The sequence below is a fragment of the Vulpes lagopus genome, chromosome 6, assembly GCF_018345385.1.
Source record: "Vulpes lagopus strain Blue_001 chromosome 6, ASM1834538v1, whole genome shotgun sequence".
In the NCBI taxonomy this organism is placed as follows: Eukaryota; Metazoa; Chordata; class Mammalia; order Carnivora; family Canidae; genus Vulpes; species Vulpes lagopus.
Genome location: NC_054829.1, coordinates 42,662,422 through 42,678,192, shown reverse-complemented (window position 1 = coordinate 42,678,192; position 15,771 = coordinate 42,662,422). Strand labels below are relative to the sequence as shown.

Sequence of the window (15,771 nt, the reverse complement as noted above, 5' to 3'; positions counted from 1 at the left end):
CACTATAGTATAGCCTGTGTTTCCACAATAAAATCATTAGATGCCTTGTGGAGTAGGTAAAATCTAAATGCAGAATCCATGGCTTCTTTTTAAAAACACTAAACAGGAAGATGGCAAAACAGAAGGATCCCAAAAAGGGTACACTTTTAATGATGAGCACTGTAGAACTGTCAAATTATTGTACACCTGAAATGAATGTAACACTGTATGTTATACTGGAATTAAAAATACAGAGAATCTTTTTAAAAAATAATAAAATAAAAACACTAGACAAACAAAGTTTTAGGATCTGAAAATGATCAGCAGATACCATTGCTTTGCATAGATTTTGGCCAAGAAACATAAAAGGTCAAGTATCTATCCTAGAACCTTAATTTTATTACCTCTCTAGGAGGGACTAAGTCCTGAAAGACTAAATCATAGTCTACCAATGCCATACATGCTTTGATAAATCATATGGTCAATTTATTAATTCAGATTAAATGATACCTGCCAAAAAACCAAATTATTCAAGTTTGTTAATGAATATATAAATATCCTATAGCAATCAGTATCAGTCATATTGTACATAACACACCCTCCCTGCTTACCTACAGCACCTGTTCCCACTCCAGTGGAAAAAGAACTTAGTAATACAGTGACATGTTACTACTATACAGAAAAATTTGGGAAGATGTATACATCAGTTCAAGTAACAGTATAGATGATTCAGATTTGAACCATAACATATACCTTCAATTACTGGAAAATTGTTTATGCCTCTACTGTAATTACTGTAGGCAATTAAACAATCCACAATACACTAAATCTATCATGTAAGCTAAACTAACAATAATTTAAATGTGAAAACAAGAATCAAGGAAAAACTATAGCCAACGCAAGACAACACTGATGATGCTACATGTTCTATGGCAAAACAGGAGAAACACCAACTATTGTGTGCAGGTACAGGAATTTTGCAACCTGACTGTACTTTACTTGGCAGACAACTCTCCCAGTAGAATCTAAGCATCTTCGTTTGGATCTAGTAAAGAATTTTGGTAATTCTTTAATAACACATTAATTGGTCCTCTATTCATGTGAAAATATTAAAGTATGTACCTGTACTTACCCAGAAGACCTGAATAAAGAACTTACTTTGAAGTTAATTTCCAACTAAATCACTATTGGTCCTTGTCAACTAGGAAAATTAAAAAAAGAAAACACCCAAAGGATCAGGGATTTGGTCAGATCACTCTTCTCCCTGGTGCACTGAGAGGAATGGATCCCAGCACAGGCTGTCCTGAGCTCCAGCCCACTGTGTTCCTTACCAACTGTGTCATTTGCCCTTCCTCAGAGCTTTGACTTTCCCAAAAATAAAACAGAGGTAATTCCAAGTACTTGCCCATATCTTTGTTAAAAGACCTTGACAATGTAAAATACCATGCAAATGTTAACTATTACTACCAGTTGATTCATCTCATTTTCACTATTTTGGAGAGTGATTTTCTCTACTTTGTTCTCAAACAAAACATCTAACCGTACTTCCATATATCACTGACTCCAAGAACAGAAAGTATATTTATAAGCAATTATGTTTAAATGAAATCTGTTGTAAAATTCTCAGCTTAACATGGCTATTTGGTAATCTCATTTCAATGAAGTATCAAATTATTCTTAAAGCCAAAGAAAATATTTTAGCACAGACTATCAGACTTGTAGTGGATTGAATAATGGTCCCGAAAAGTCATGCCTAAGTCCTTAGCCCAGGTACCTGTAAATATGATCTTATTTAGAAATAGGGTCTTTGCAGATGTAGTAAGTTAAGGATCTAAATCTAGTGACTGGTGTCCTTATAAAAATAAAAACAAAAACAAAAACAGAAAGATCTGAGACACAAAGACACAGAGAAGAAGGCAATGTGAAAATGGAGAAGGGGTTGGATGATGTTTCTTCCAATCAAAGAACACTGATGATTACCAAAAACCACCAGAAGCTAGGAGAGAGGCATGGAGAGGCACTTTCCCTCAGTGCCTCCAAAGGAGCTAACCCTGTTCACACCTTGATTTCAGGCTCCTTGCCTTCTGAATGGTGAGACAATAATTTTCCAGTTTTAAGCTACCAAGTTTGTGAAAATTTGTTACAGCTGCCCTAGGAAGTTACTAGAAGACCACTTTTTTCTTTATAGTATTTTCATACACAAATGCAGTGCATATATACTGTAGAAGAATAACAACAACATGAAATTATTCTGGGCAAAAAGTAAATTTCCCTGCCCTTATGAAGTGATTTCCATTAACATTTTGGGGTGAAGTCTTTCTAACTTTCTTAAAGTTGCATAGAAACTATGCAACCACACACACACACACGTATATATCCTTTATTTTAACATAGACTACATAATACAGACTACTTTGCAACTCTTTTTTTCAACTCACTCTATCTCTGTAGATTAAGATACACAGCACTTATTCATTTTCTGTGTGTGTGTGTGGTTGCATAGTAATACATTACATGAGTATGCCAAAATTTATAAAACAGGGGCACCTGGGTGATTCAGTCGGTTAAGAATCTGCACTGGGCTCAGGTCATGATCCCTGGGGTCCTGGGATCCAGCCCCAGGTTGGATCAGGTTCCCTGCTCACCTTTCTCTCACTCTCTCTCTCTCACATAAATAAATAAAATCTTTAAAAAAAACTTTATAAAACAAATTCTCTTGAAGGACACCTTAGTTCTAAGTTAAGCTATTATAAACAAGAGTTTCACTAATATCCTTGACCACACAAATATGAAAGTGTTTAAGAATTTACTCAGGGTATGGGGCACCTGGGTTGCTCAATGGTTGGGTATCTGCATTTGGCTTGAGTCATGATCCTGGAGTCCTGGGATTGAGTCCCACATCTGGCTCCCTGTGGGGAGCCTGCTTCTCCCTCTGGCTCTCTCTGCCTTTCTCTCTGTGTCTCTGATGAATAAACAAATAAAATCTTAAAAAAAAAAAAAAAAGAATTTACTCAGGGTAAATAGTCAGAAATTAACCTGGTAGATTCTAAGTTTAACACACAGTATCAATTTACTCTTTTTTGAGAGAGAGAGTACAAGTAAAGGGGGAGTGGGGATGAGAAGCAGAGGGAGAGGAACAAGAGGAGCACATGCTGAGCACAGAACCTGACATGGGGCTCCATCCCACGACCCTGATAGCACGACTTAAGCCAAAATCAAGAGTCAGTTACCCAACAACTGAGCCACCCAGGGACCCCTCAACTTACTTCTTAAAAAGCTCCCCAGGGGTGCCTGGGTGGCTCAGTTGGTTAAGTGTCTGATTCTTGATTTCAGCTTGGGTCATGAGATGGGAGTCCCACATGGAGCCTGCTTAAGATTCTCTCCCTCTCACTCTGCTCCTCCCCTCTCTAAAAAAACAAAAAACAAAAAACAACAACTCCCCAGTTACACTTCCAGCAACTATTTACAATAATGTAAAATAATAGAAAATATATATTGGTCTCTGCTTCCCATTCCTGGCACAGATTTCCTAAAACCCTTGTAACTTCCTAAGTAAGACTATTAGAAACAGCTTTTGTTCTAATATTTGGTCTTTGACCCCAGTTCCTGACACAAATCTCCTAAATCCCTTTAAATTTCCTAGGTGACAGAAATGTTTTTTGTTTTAATAGGGCAATTCTTGGTGGGCTCCTGGATAGTTTCAGGACGTGAGCTAGTCATCAGAAAAATCAAACCATGATTAGAAGCTTGGAACTTTCAGCCTTACTCCATCATCATCTGGGAAAGGAAGAAGGGCTAGAAATGGAGTTAATAATCAATAATCAATCATATTAAAAAAATCAATTATATCAATGTAACGAAGCCTCCATCCTAATGGTATGGGGTTCAAGGAGCTTCCGGGTTGGTGAACACATCCTTGTAAAAGGAGGGTGGGAGACCCAAACTCCATGGGGAGAAAAGTGCCTTCCATACTTCATCCTGTGTATCTCTTCATCCAGCTGCAGTTGTGCATGAGAATACACCCTTCGTGGTACCCCGTCTCCGGGACGTTCTCGGCTCTGTACATTCAGTCCCTCAGGAACCGTGGACCTTAATTTACCTTGCTAAGTTCAGACCACCTCTTCCTTTCCTCCCTCCTGCCCATTTTCCTGTTCTTCCTGTTCTTCAGTACTTCTGTAGTTTCCCATTTATGTTCTCTTCTCCCAGCAGGCCTCATTGTGTGCAGAAACTGGTGGGGGTTGTGCTGTCTCCCCGCCTCCTGCTTCCAGTGGGTATTGGACTTGGGAATGACCTTGATGAGAGTGTCACTGCTCCTGAGTCTTTTTGGCCCAAAGGCTTGTGGCGGGTAGACACATAGAGTTGGATAACTTTTTTTTTTTTCCAGTGAAATAAATGGTTTTTCAACTTAGGGTAAAAAAAAAAAAAAAAAAAAAAAAAACCTGTATCCTTTATCTATATATTTCACCTGTATCCTTTATCTATATATTTCACTATATAATGAATTGGTGAGAGTGTTTCCCTGAATTCTGTGAGCTGCTGTGACAAAAGACTGAATCCAAAGAAGGGGGTCAAGGGAACCTCTTATTTGAAGCCAAATAGGACAGATGTTGTAGGTAACCTGGGGACCTATGACTTAAAACTGATATTTAAAGTGGGGGGCAGCCTTATGGGACTGAGCCCCTAACCTGTATGGTCTGTGTTCCCTCCTGTTAGTGTCAGAATTGAACTGAACTGTAGGACACTCAAGCCAGTATTACAGAGAATTGCTTGGTATAGGGGGGAAAACCCACATATCTGGTGTTAGAAGTGTTATGAGCAAGGTAGTAGGATGAGAGTAAAGGAAAAAAATAGAGTGTTTTTCCTTTGCAAATACCTCCAAACCCTCACTACCACTAGAATTAGCAACATTTTTCATCCTTACCAATCTGATAGAAAAAAAATCTAGTTGTTTAATTTATATTTGTTTATTAGTGAGTTTTACCTTGTATCTAATGTATATTGATCATATAATTTTTCCTTCTGGGACTATATTTTTCATTATATATGACTTTTTTTTAAGACTTATTTATCTGAAAGAGAGAGATCTTGAGTTTCTCTCTCTCCCTCTGTAAAAATTTCAGGTAATTTATGGCAGTATTATTTTTTTAAAAGATTTTATTTATTTATTCATGAGAGGCAAAAAGAGAGCGAGAGAGAGAGAGAGGCAGAGACACAGGCAGAGGGAGAAGCAGGTTCCATGCAGGGAGCCTGATGTGGGACTCAATCCCGGGACTCCAGGATCACGCCCTGGGCCAAAGGCAGGCACTAAACCGCTGAACCACCCAGGGATCCCCCAATTTACAGCATTATTACGCATATTTGAATATTATTTCATAAGAGAAATAAACAAAAAGCACATCTACATTCAAACCTTCAACAAAAATATTCTTCACCCATGCATAAAAAAAAAAAAATCACACAGCAGTAGCATTTCTCATCAGTTGCTGTAATTGTTTTTAATACCTTCAGAGTACACGAATATGCCTTTTCTCCAACGTTAATGGACTTAGGATCATCATCATCCAAGTCTTCCCAAATCCTCACATCACCATCACTTCCACAAGTCACAATATAACTGTGAAGGAAACACAGTCATTAAAAAGTCATCCAAAAAAAAAAAAAAGTCATCCAAGTTTCAGAAAAGAAAAAAGTCACCCAGTTTCAAGCCTATTAATTTTTCTGGAATACTATTTTATCTTTTTTTTTTTTCAATAAAATCAAGATGTTAGTGAATGTTTTCTCATTTTACATATATAAACCTTAAATAATGAGGACTGCTAATCTCCTATCCTATAAAATGAAAGGTAAATTTATAATGATCCCTACAATTCCTCCTTGACAAAAATTCTTTATTTGTAATAATGTAAGAAAGACAAGTATGTAATCTCTATTAACACCAGAGCACCACTGTGCCTCTAATACAAAGCAATTACTGACATATAAAAGCCTTGATAAATGTTTGCTGAATGAATACGTGGATGGATACAAGAGTTTAATTATCCAAAACTAATTATTCAAATAGCTAACTGTATCTCTCAAATCTTGTTTTAAATCTCTTTTCCTCCAGCTGATTTTATTCACTTGGTATGTGTCCTAACTATATATGTCCTGACATAGAAAAGCAAACAAAATACAAAAATAACTTGGCAAATGGCAAAGAGAAGCCACATAAAGAACTATAGAGGTCCTTAAGAAAAAGATTAATTCCCACTTGGAAGATCTGAGGCATTCATAAGTATCTATAGTGGTATCTATAGTAGGAAGTCAAAGGGCAAGCAGGGCAAGTAAAACTGGATGCTGAAACTGGTGAAAACAACAGTTCCAGATGAAACCACATGAATCAAAATATGAAGTTAGTAAAATGTGGGGGAGTTCACTTGAAGTAAACAGTACACGAAGTCGAGAAAGAAAATGTAGATTAGGGGTCATCCTATTTTTACAATAACAATGCAAGAATAAGGAGCTTAGACTCCCTTCTCTAAGAAATAAATAGGAGGACCATTAATTTGTTTGCCTAGGACATTCCTGATTTATGCATCCTCTCTCTGTGTCTCTCTTGAATAAATAAATTTTTTAAAAGTTTTTTTTTAAAAAAGATTTCTCACTTTATAACACAGGTAAATCTGAAAGACAACCGCCATCCCAAACCTTTCTTGATGCAACATAACTAATACCTCCTTTCACAGACAACAGGTGTTGATGGATGAAAACCAAAGCGAAGTCAGTCAAGAGGCCCTATAGAGTGATGTCTTTCAGTCTTTAGTAGTGATGGAGTAAGTATTTCATATTACTGTCCCTAATATTTGCTGCAGCCAGCCAGCCCACAGAGGAGATGTAAAGTTGCAGGTGTCAGTTGGTGGTACTAATGGAAAGTTATAGTGAAATATAATGGAATTAATGAGAAATACATGTAAGAATAATTAAGCAGTCCTCTGAAGAGCTTTTAGAATAATCTGATCATTCTTCTGACAGTGTTTTCATTTACTGTAGGAATAAAACTGAATGTTAATTTTATTATTGATTATGCCTTTTATAAAACACCTTTCTGTAACAACTAAAGAAAAATACATCAAGTACATGTTTTTCGTTGGTTTGTTTTTAAAATTTTATTTATTCATGAGACACAAGAGAGAGAGGCAGAGGCACAGGCAGAGAGAGAAGCAGGTTCCCTGAAGGAAATCCAATGCAGGACTCGATCCCGAAACTCCGGAGTCATGCCCTGAGCTGAAGGCACGTTCAACCACTGAGCCACCCAGGCGTCCCTATCAAGTAAATGTTTAACAAAAAATTAAATACTAAATTTCTGCTTCTCAACAAGTTGATAATGGAAATGTAACGTGAACAAAATGTTAGTTGATATTTACCATGGGGGCTATAGTAATAACACTAACCACAGGAAAGTCAGAGGACACAAAATTCCTGAAGAAACCTGAACATCTACTTTGTAGGTTAGTAGTTATCTTGTGACTCCCAGAAAACCAAGCTTCGGCAGCTGCAGAAAGCACTTTGCATTTTGTCAAGCACGACTTTTCATAATTCAATATTGTTCAATAGAACTTTTGGAGAAGCTAGAAATGGTCTATGTCAGGCTCCTGAGCAATTAAAATGTGGTATAAAATGTAGCTAGTACGACTAAGGAATTGAATTTTAAATTTAGTTAACTTTAATTAATTTAAATCGAAGTAGTCATGTGGCTAGTGGCTATTGTACTGAACTGTACATCATTAAAACAGATGACAGTGCTCTAAATTAATTTTGTTCAGTTTTCATTTTAAATTTTTTAATGCAAGGTATAAAGTAATCGCTGCTAATATGTTGTCTCCATTAGTAAAATAACTTTTCAAACAATTAAATGACACTAGCTTTACATCAATGTCATCAGAGGGTTTAAATAGAAAATCAGTCAGATTACTTCCATTAATGGTTTAATTTTCTCTTCAGTTCATGGAAACAAAGTAAAGTTTTTAGAAGCTTTCACTGTGAGAGTGAAACGTCTAACGTTATTGGGAATTCTACTTAACTTCATTTGAAAAGTTCAATGGTAAAGATAAAATTCTTAATTTTTTTAAAAAAAGATTTTATTTATTTATTCATGAGAGACAGAGAGAGAGAGAGAGAGAAAGAGGCAGAGACATAGGCAGAGGCAGAGGCAGAAGCAGGCTCCCTCTGGGGAGCCTGATGTGGGACATGATCCCAGGATCTGGAATCAAGACCTGAGGCAAAGGCAGATACTCAACCACTGAGCTACCCAGGTGACCCAAAATTCTTAATATTTACAGTAATACACATTTTAGTTGAGCACAGCATTGTAGTAAAAACAATGTACTTACTGAAATAAGAAATCTATGAAACACAAATGTACTTGGAATTGGGACTTTAATTCATAACCAAATGCACTATGATAATGAACCAAACAAAATGGAAGCCATAGTTGTCAAAGTTTGAGATAATTTTATTTATACTCAGGATGACAACAAAACTTTTATAACAAATTGATGTTGAATACACAAAAATACTTCAGCATTTCATGAGATGCTTTCTCTTCTGCCTATCCATAAGATTTTTTAAGTACTTGAGCCTTTGAAGAATGACTTTATAGGACACCTAGGTGTCCTACAACAACAGTGTTATTACTGGAAACAAGTTCCCTACGTTTTACTTGCACCTTGCTCAATATCAGTTAACAATCTTCAATTTAGGCATTCAACTTAAGCCTTTGAAGCTTTGAGTAAAATGCAGTTAATGAAAACAAAGCTTATGCAGAAAGATACTGAAACATATCCCTAAAAAGCAAATAAGAATTGATCAAATTGTATATTAAAAGCTGAAAGAGTAAATGACATAATTTTGAAATTTTCTAATTGTACCCTGAACAACCTGACCTGTAAGAAGAATCTTATGAGAGAATTCCTTATTATTTATTTATTTATTTATTTATTTATTTATTATTTTTTAAAGATTTTATTTATTTATTCATGAGAGACACAGAGAGAGAGCAGAGACACAGGCAGAGGAAGAAGCAGGCTCCTCGCAGGGAGCTCAATGTGGGACTCAATCCCCAGACCCAGGATCACACCTTGAGTCAAAGGCAGATGCTCAAACACTGAGCCACCCAGGCATCCCGGAATTCCTTAACTGTATAAATTTATGTTCTGTGCCAGAATAAAATGAAATTGAGTAGGCTTAAAATTTTTGAAAACATTCAAAGAAACCACAATTTACTTGATGAACTTTTGTCTTATGTTAAGAATTAAAAAAAAATAAAATAAATTAAAAATTAAAAAATACTGAAGAGCTTACTATTGAAAAAGGATAGTCTGAATGCAGGCAAAAAGACAATCTATAAAAATACTGAAGGTGAAGGATCAACCCATTCAAAATAAATTTTTAAAAACTGAGACTCTTCCATTTAGTAGAATGTGCTTACTGGGTATGTGAAAACCTAAAGAGTATTTTCTTTTTCTTTTTTTTTTTTTAAGATTTTATTTATTTATTCATGAGAGATGGGGGCGGGGCAGAAATACAGGCAGAGGGAGAAGCAGGCTCCATGCAGGGAGCCTGATGTGGGACTTGATCCCAGGACTCCAGGATCATGTCCTGGGCCAAAGGCAGGCACTAAACCGCTGAGCCACCCAGGGATCCCCTAAAGAGTATTTTCTTATTGAAAAATATTATGATTTAAAAATAAAATTTAGGGATCCCTGGGTGGCGCAGCGGTTTGGCGCCTGCCTTTGGCCCGGGGCGCGATCCTGGAGACCCGGGATCGGGTCCCACGTCGGGCTCCCGGTGCATGGAGCCTGCTTCTCCCTCTGCCTGTGTCTCTGCCTCTCTCTCTTTCTCTCTGTGACTATCATAAATGGATAAATAAAATAAAATAAAAATAGCTCAAGGACAACTCCACGTTGGGGAATCTTGAGCAATGGTGGTTGTATTAGTTTTTAAAAAAAAAAAAGAAAAAAAAAATAAAAATAAAATTTAAAAATTAAATTAAATTAAATTAAAATTAAAAAAATAAAAATAAAAATAGAATTAACTGAAGGTCTCACTTCAAGGTCTTACCATAAATGTAACTCTTAGGTAGACTACCGCCAATTTTATTTTATTTTATTTTATTTTATTTTATTTATTTTATTTTATTTTATTTTATTTTATTATTTTTTTAAAGATTTTATTTATTTATTCATGAGAGACACACAGAGAGAGAGAGGGACACAGACACAGGCAGAGGGAGCAGCAGGCTCCATGCAGAGAACCTGACGTGGGACTTGATCCCGGGTCCCCAGGATCACACCCTGAGCTGAAGGCGGTGCTAAACCACTGAGCCACCTGGGCTGCCCTGCAGCCAATTTTATAAGAAAAATAAAAAGAAGATTGTATTCAAAAATATATTTTTCAGAAAAATATCAACAACACCATGTTTCAGATAGGCTAAAAAACTGACTAAAGTACATGAATATGGGACACCTGGGTGGCTTAGCCGTTGAGTGCCTGTCTCCAGGCCAGGGTGTGATCCTGGGGTCCTGGGATTGGTCCCTCCGTTGGGCTCCCTATGGGGAGCTTGCTCCTCCCTCTGCCTGTGTCTCTGCCTCTCTCTATCCGTCTCTCATGAATAGATAAATAAAATCTTAAAAAAAAAAAAAGTACATGAATATGTATCAAGAATATTCTACTTATGTAAACAGATTATGTTTAATGTTTAGAAAATCAACGTAAAAATTTTTTTAATGTTTTAAAGTCATAAATGTTCTTACAAAAAAATGTTTTGAAACAATATTTTTTTATTTTTTTTTTAATTTTTATTTATTTATGATAGTCACAGAGAGAGAGAGAGAGAGAGGCAGAGACACAGGCAGAGGGAGAAGCAGGCTCCATGCACCGGGAGCCTGATGTTGGATTCGATCCCGGGTCTCCAGGATCGCGCCCTGGACCAAAGGCAGGCGCCAAACCGCTGCACCACCCAGGGATCCCTTGAAACAATTTTTTAATAGGAATGTTATGGATCTGGGCAGCCTGGGTGGCTCAGCGGTTTGGCGCCACCTTCAGCCCAGGGTGTGATCCAGGAGACCTGCATCAGGCTCCCTGCGTGGAGACTGCTTCTCCCTCTGCTGGTGTTTCTGCCTCTCTCTCTCTCTCTCTCTCTCTCTGTTTCTCTCATGAATGGATAAATAAAATCTTAAAAAAAAAATAAATAAATTATAGATCTAAGACCAAAACAACATAATTTGCCAATCAATAAATAATTTTAAAAACTAATTTTAACTCTTTGAAATTCTTCTCCCCACTCCCAAAGTTGTCCTGGTTTACATGATAAAAGCGTTGTAAGTTTCTGAGCAGAAAATCACTGTAAGAGCTAATTCTATCATATCTTTATCCTCCTTGTGACATAACTCAAAAAGCCACCATTACCAAAGCATTTCTTACCATCTGGATTCTCCATCCTCAAGAGCAATGTTCTTTCCCTTATCTCACCATCCCTCCCTGACCCTTCCTCTGGGCCTCATGAAATTCATGGTCAGGCACCAGAAAAATCTCTACGTCTTCAGTTTTCTGAACATTTCTTCTGAGACCACTGCTTCCTCTTCAGTCCTCTTAAAAGGTGGCTGATTTCTCTTCTACATTTCTGTGGGGCCTGTTGGTGGGCCTTCCTTGCACTTCACTACCACTCTCAATTCTACTGCTACGACCTACTTTAAAAGGGGCGGGGGGGGGGGGGCAAAAAAACTGCTACCAGAATACCTACAAATCCCTAAAGAAAAATCTCCCATGTTCCCTAAGGATTTTTAGCACAAGGTTCATTGTCATTCTCTAACACTATTCCTATCAGAATTCTTAGAGTTTTCTGTACCCATGTAGACAAAACCTTGTATCAGATCTTGTCCTCTACTTCATCTCAGAGTCCCATGGTCATAGCATTGATTTTGCCTTTACCAGTATTGTAATATTGGTAAATTTAAATTGGTAATATTGCTTCATAATTTATTTTTTTTAAGATTTATTTATTCATGAGAGGCACAGAGAGAGAGAGAGAGAGAGAGACAGACAGAGAGAGAGAAAGAGAGAGAGAGGCAGAGACACAGGCAGAAGGAGAAGCAGGCTCCATGCAGGGATCCCCAGTCTCCAGGATCACGCCCTAGGCTGAAGGCAGTGCTAAACCGCTGAGCCACCCGGGATTCCCTGCTTCATAATTTCAATCACCTTAATCACTTACCTTTTCACCTTATACCCTTAATATCCTAACTTCAACTATTTTTTATTTTTTATTTCTACAATCTATTGAAACTACCTCCTTACTGTCTCTCACTCCCTTCAAATTCTCACATCCTTCTTAATCTGGCTTAGGTTCCAGTCTGTCCTTAAATGCACTCCTTTGCCTCATTCTCAAACCGCTTTCACTTTGTCATACTTACCTGGCAAAACCCCAACCCTGGTTAAATCCAACTCTACTGCCTATTACTAAGTTTGCACTTGCAGAGCTAAACATGGCTGGAGAAAAACACATAACCAGGTTATCTGGTCTCACTTTAAATTCATGATCACTAACCTAAAGAAGGCCTTCAGTGCTGCCTAGTATTCCAACTAACATTTCCCTAGGCCATTCAGCTTTCCCACTCTTCTAATCACCTATCTCATATCTACTCTTTCTTCAAACCTCTACTGCCTCCCCTCTTTTTTTTTTTTTTTAAGATTTTATTTATTTGGGAGAGAGAGAGAGTGAGCAAGAGAGAGAGAATGAGCAGGGAGAGCCGGAGAGGGAGAAGCAGGCTCCTCGTTGAGCAAGGTGCCCTATGCAGGGCTCAAACCCAGGGGCCGGGATCACGACCCCAGCCAAAGGTACTGAGCCACCCAGGGGCCCCATGCCTCCCCATTCTTACGTAATGACTTTGCTTCTTATTTTACTCAGAAAACATAAACAGTCTATAGAAATTGGCCACATGTTCTCCCCATCCCTTCTAGGTGCTCCTTTCCTCCAGTTGTGAATTTGACCATGCTCCTATCTTTAGCCACTCTCTCCCCCTTGTGCACTATATTGTAGCCCCTCTCACCTACTCAAGGTCATCACTCCAGCAATTCTCCCTCTTTCTACTCTAACATTAATTTATCCCTCTCTGCTGAATCATCCGCACCCATATATATACTGTATCTTTCACCTTAAAGACCTTTCCTGACCTCACATTCCTATCCAATTACCCTTACTCATTGTGTGTCATCCTAACTCCTATCCTTCCTTTCTGTTCTCTTGAATTCACTGTGACAAGGCTTTCATTCTTACCACTCCATTAAAAAAGCCCAAGATCACACAATGCCTCTACATCACTAACTCTAATGGTGAATTCTCAGTCCTTAACTTTACCCACCAGCATTTCACATAGTTTATTATTTCCTTCTTAAAATGCTTACTTCATTGTCCTTATAGACATCATTCTTGTCTCTTGGTTTTCGCCTTTTGTAGTCACCTTTTCTTAGTCTCCTTAGTGGATCTTCCTTCTCTAACTCAATCTCTAAATATTTTGCAGTGTCCCAGGGCTTGGCCCTTAAACCTCTTAACTACATTTACTCCCACCACAGGTGATTTCATTTAAATTCATAGCACTGAATATCTATTGACAACTTCCACATTTAGATTTCCAGCCAGGATCTCAATCCTGAACTCCAGGTGATATCAGCAAGATAGACATTTCTATCTCTAACACATTTCTTCTCTTAGCATTAGAACCATTTATCCAACTGTCTACATCTCTAGTTGAATATCTCAAAGAAATATTCCAAAACTCCTAATTTCCACCCACATTCTGCCTCTGAAATAAGCACCTCGCAAGCATCATTTCCTCAAATGTAACATCCAGAAACATAGATTTTTTTTTTTTTTAAGATTTTATTTATTTATTCGTGAGAGACACAGAGAGAGGCAGAGACAAAGGCAGAGGGAGAAGCAGGCTCCATGCAGGAAGCCTGATGTGGGACTTGATCCCGGACTCCAGGATCATGCCCTGGGCCGAAGGCAGGCGCTAAACCACTGAGCCACCCATGGATCCCCCAGAAACATAGATGTTATCCCATACATCTCCCCTTCATCTTTAATGTCTGACCTATCCTATTGATTCTACCTTTTAAGTATTTCCTGAATGTATCCCCTTTCTTCCATACAGGTCTTCTCTAGTCTAAGCTTCCATCATACTCCACTACAGACTAATACAGAGAACTCCTGTCTTTCTGCATTCACTTCTACTTCTCCAATTCATCCTCTGTGTAACTTCTCAAAAACAAGAGTCTGATCACATCTCTCTACTTCAAGTTTTAAATAAATTCCTACTACTTTTAGAATAAGAACAAGATTCCTTAATAAAGCCCAGAAGGTCCTAGGTAGGCTGCCCACTGCCTACCTTCACAGATTCATCTCTCATGAACCTCTGCACCATACTCTACATTTTGTCATCCCTACCTTTCCTTCAGTCCTATGAGCATTCCACGGTCCCTACCACCAATGGAATTTTGCAGTCTTCCCTCTGTCTGGAATGCCACCACCACCCCATCTTACTATATACTTCCTAATGCCTACTCAGTCTTCAGATCTCATCTCAAGAAACAATGCCTCTGGGAAACTGCCTTCTCAAACCATATCAACTTTCCTTCATACATGCTTTTATTAGTGTACCTATCACTTACTATTTCTAAACATACGTTACTTTGCTCAAGGTCTGTCAATCTAAAAAGACTTTAAGGTCAATGAAGAAATAGATTGTGCTTTGTACTACTGTATCTGTAGTCTCCACCAGACTTGACACGCAAATCTTTTTTCAATGAATGAATCAACACAGGAGTGACAGCGGAAGCCACACAACTGGATAGTACTGCAGAGGAATGGAATTTAGAAAGATAAAAGGGTTCCGGGAAATATCGCAATTTAGCAATCAAGCGAGGAATTAAGTTGGAAAAAAAGCCATCAAAAAGTTAAAAACAACAATTAATCAAACGAAACAGCATCACAAAAGCCAAGGAAAAATACTACACCAAAAATAGAACGGGCCACTGAATTTTACAAGTAGGTAGCTAGAGATCTGACAAAATAATATTGCGGGACACAGAGAGGAAGTCAACAAAAGGAATATACAGGAGAAAGCTCACATCTTTCTAACTCCTCTGGAAATAAAATTTTACATTCGTTAACTTTTTCAATACACTAAGACTACAATGGCGGTCCGAACCGAACAACAAACCTAAGGAAAATATATGTGCCATTTTAGATTTCAGCCTTATTATTTCTCTCTACCTGGGTGAGTCATATTAGCTTGACTGCTTAGCTGACCTATAACAACTAAAGTTCTAATATTTACACCCGAAACGATCTTTTCGTTTCACAAAGGACCTTACCTCCCCAAATCATCAAAGCAGACATCTGTGTGTCCTTCGGTATGTCCAAATCTCATCGGCTTCTGTGTGGCAGGCATCTTTTCTTCTACCCACCTAAAAAGGTTTTATAAAAGCTAACATTACTTTAAAAGGTAAGGAAAGACGGCGGCTGAAGGGGAAGAAGGGAAGTTAGTCTCCCGGCGATACCTTTTCCCCCACCCGAGCGGCACAAACGAGATACAACAGGGGGTCAGTCAGACGATAAACCGGGAAAAGGACACGCTTCTCTTCAGTGCGCGGACACCGGCACCTGCAAGGACGACCCACGGAGCCCACCGAGCTCCACCACTGAGGAAAGGCGCGCTGCAAGCGCCCGCGCAGGGCCGCTTCCCGCGCTCCGACGTG

At 38.2% G+C, this 15,771-nt stretch overlaps 1 protein-coding gene across 1 annotated transcript in view; it reads right to left on the bottom strand.

Moving 5' to 3' along the window:
* The window catches only part of WDHD1 (WD repeat and HMG-box DNA binding protein 1), a 59,278-nt gene extending 43,508 nt beyond the window's left edge, over nt 1-15,770 (bottom strand). The window contains exons 1-3 of the mRNA XM_041757801.1: nt 15,574-15,770; nt 15,388-15,480; nt 5,482-5,593 (exon numbers count right to left, since the gene is read on the bottom strand). Coding sequence (XP_041613735.1) covers nt 5,482-5,593; nt 15,388-15,464 — 189 coding nt within the window. The 5' untranslated portion in view covers nt 15,465-15,480; nt 15,574-15,770. The remainder of the gene's footprint in view (nt 1-5,481; nt 5,594-15,387; nt 15,481-15,573) is intronic.
* Nucleotide 15,771: the final 1 nt, after the last annotated feature.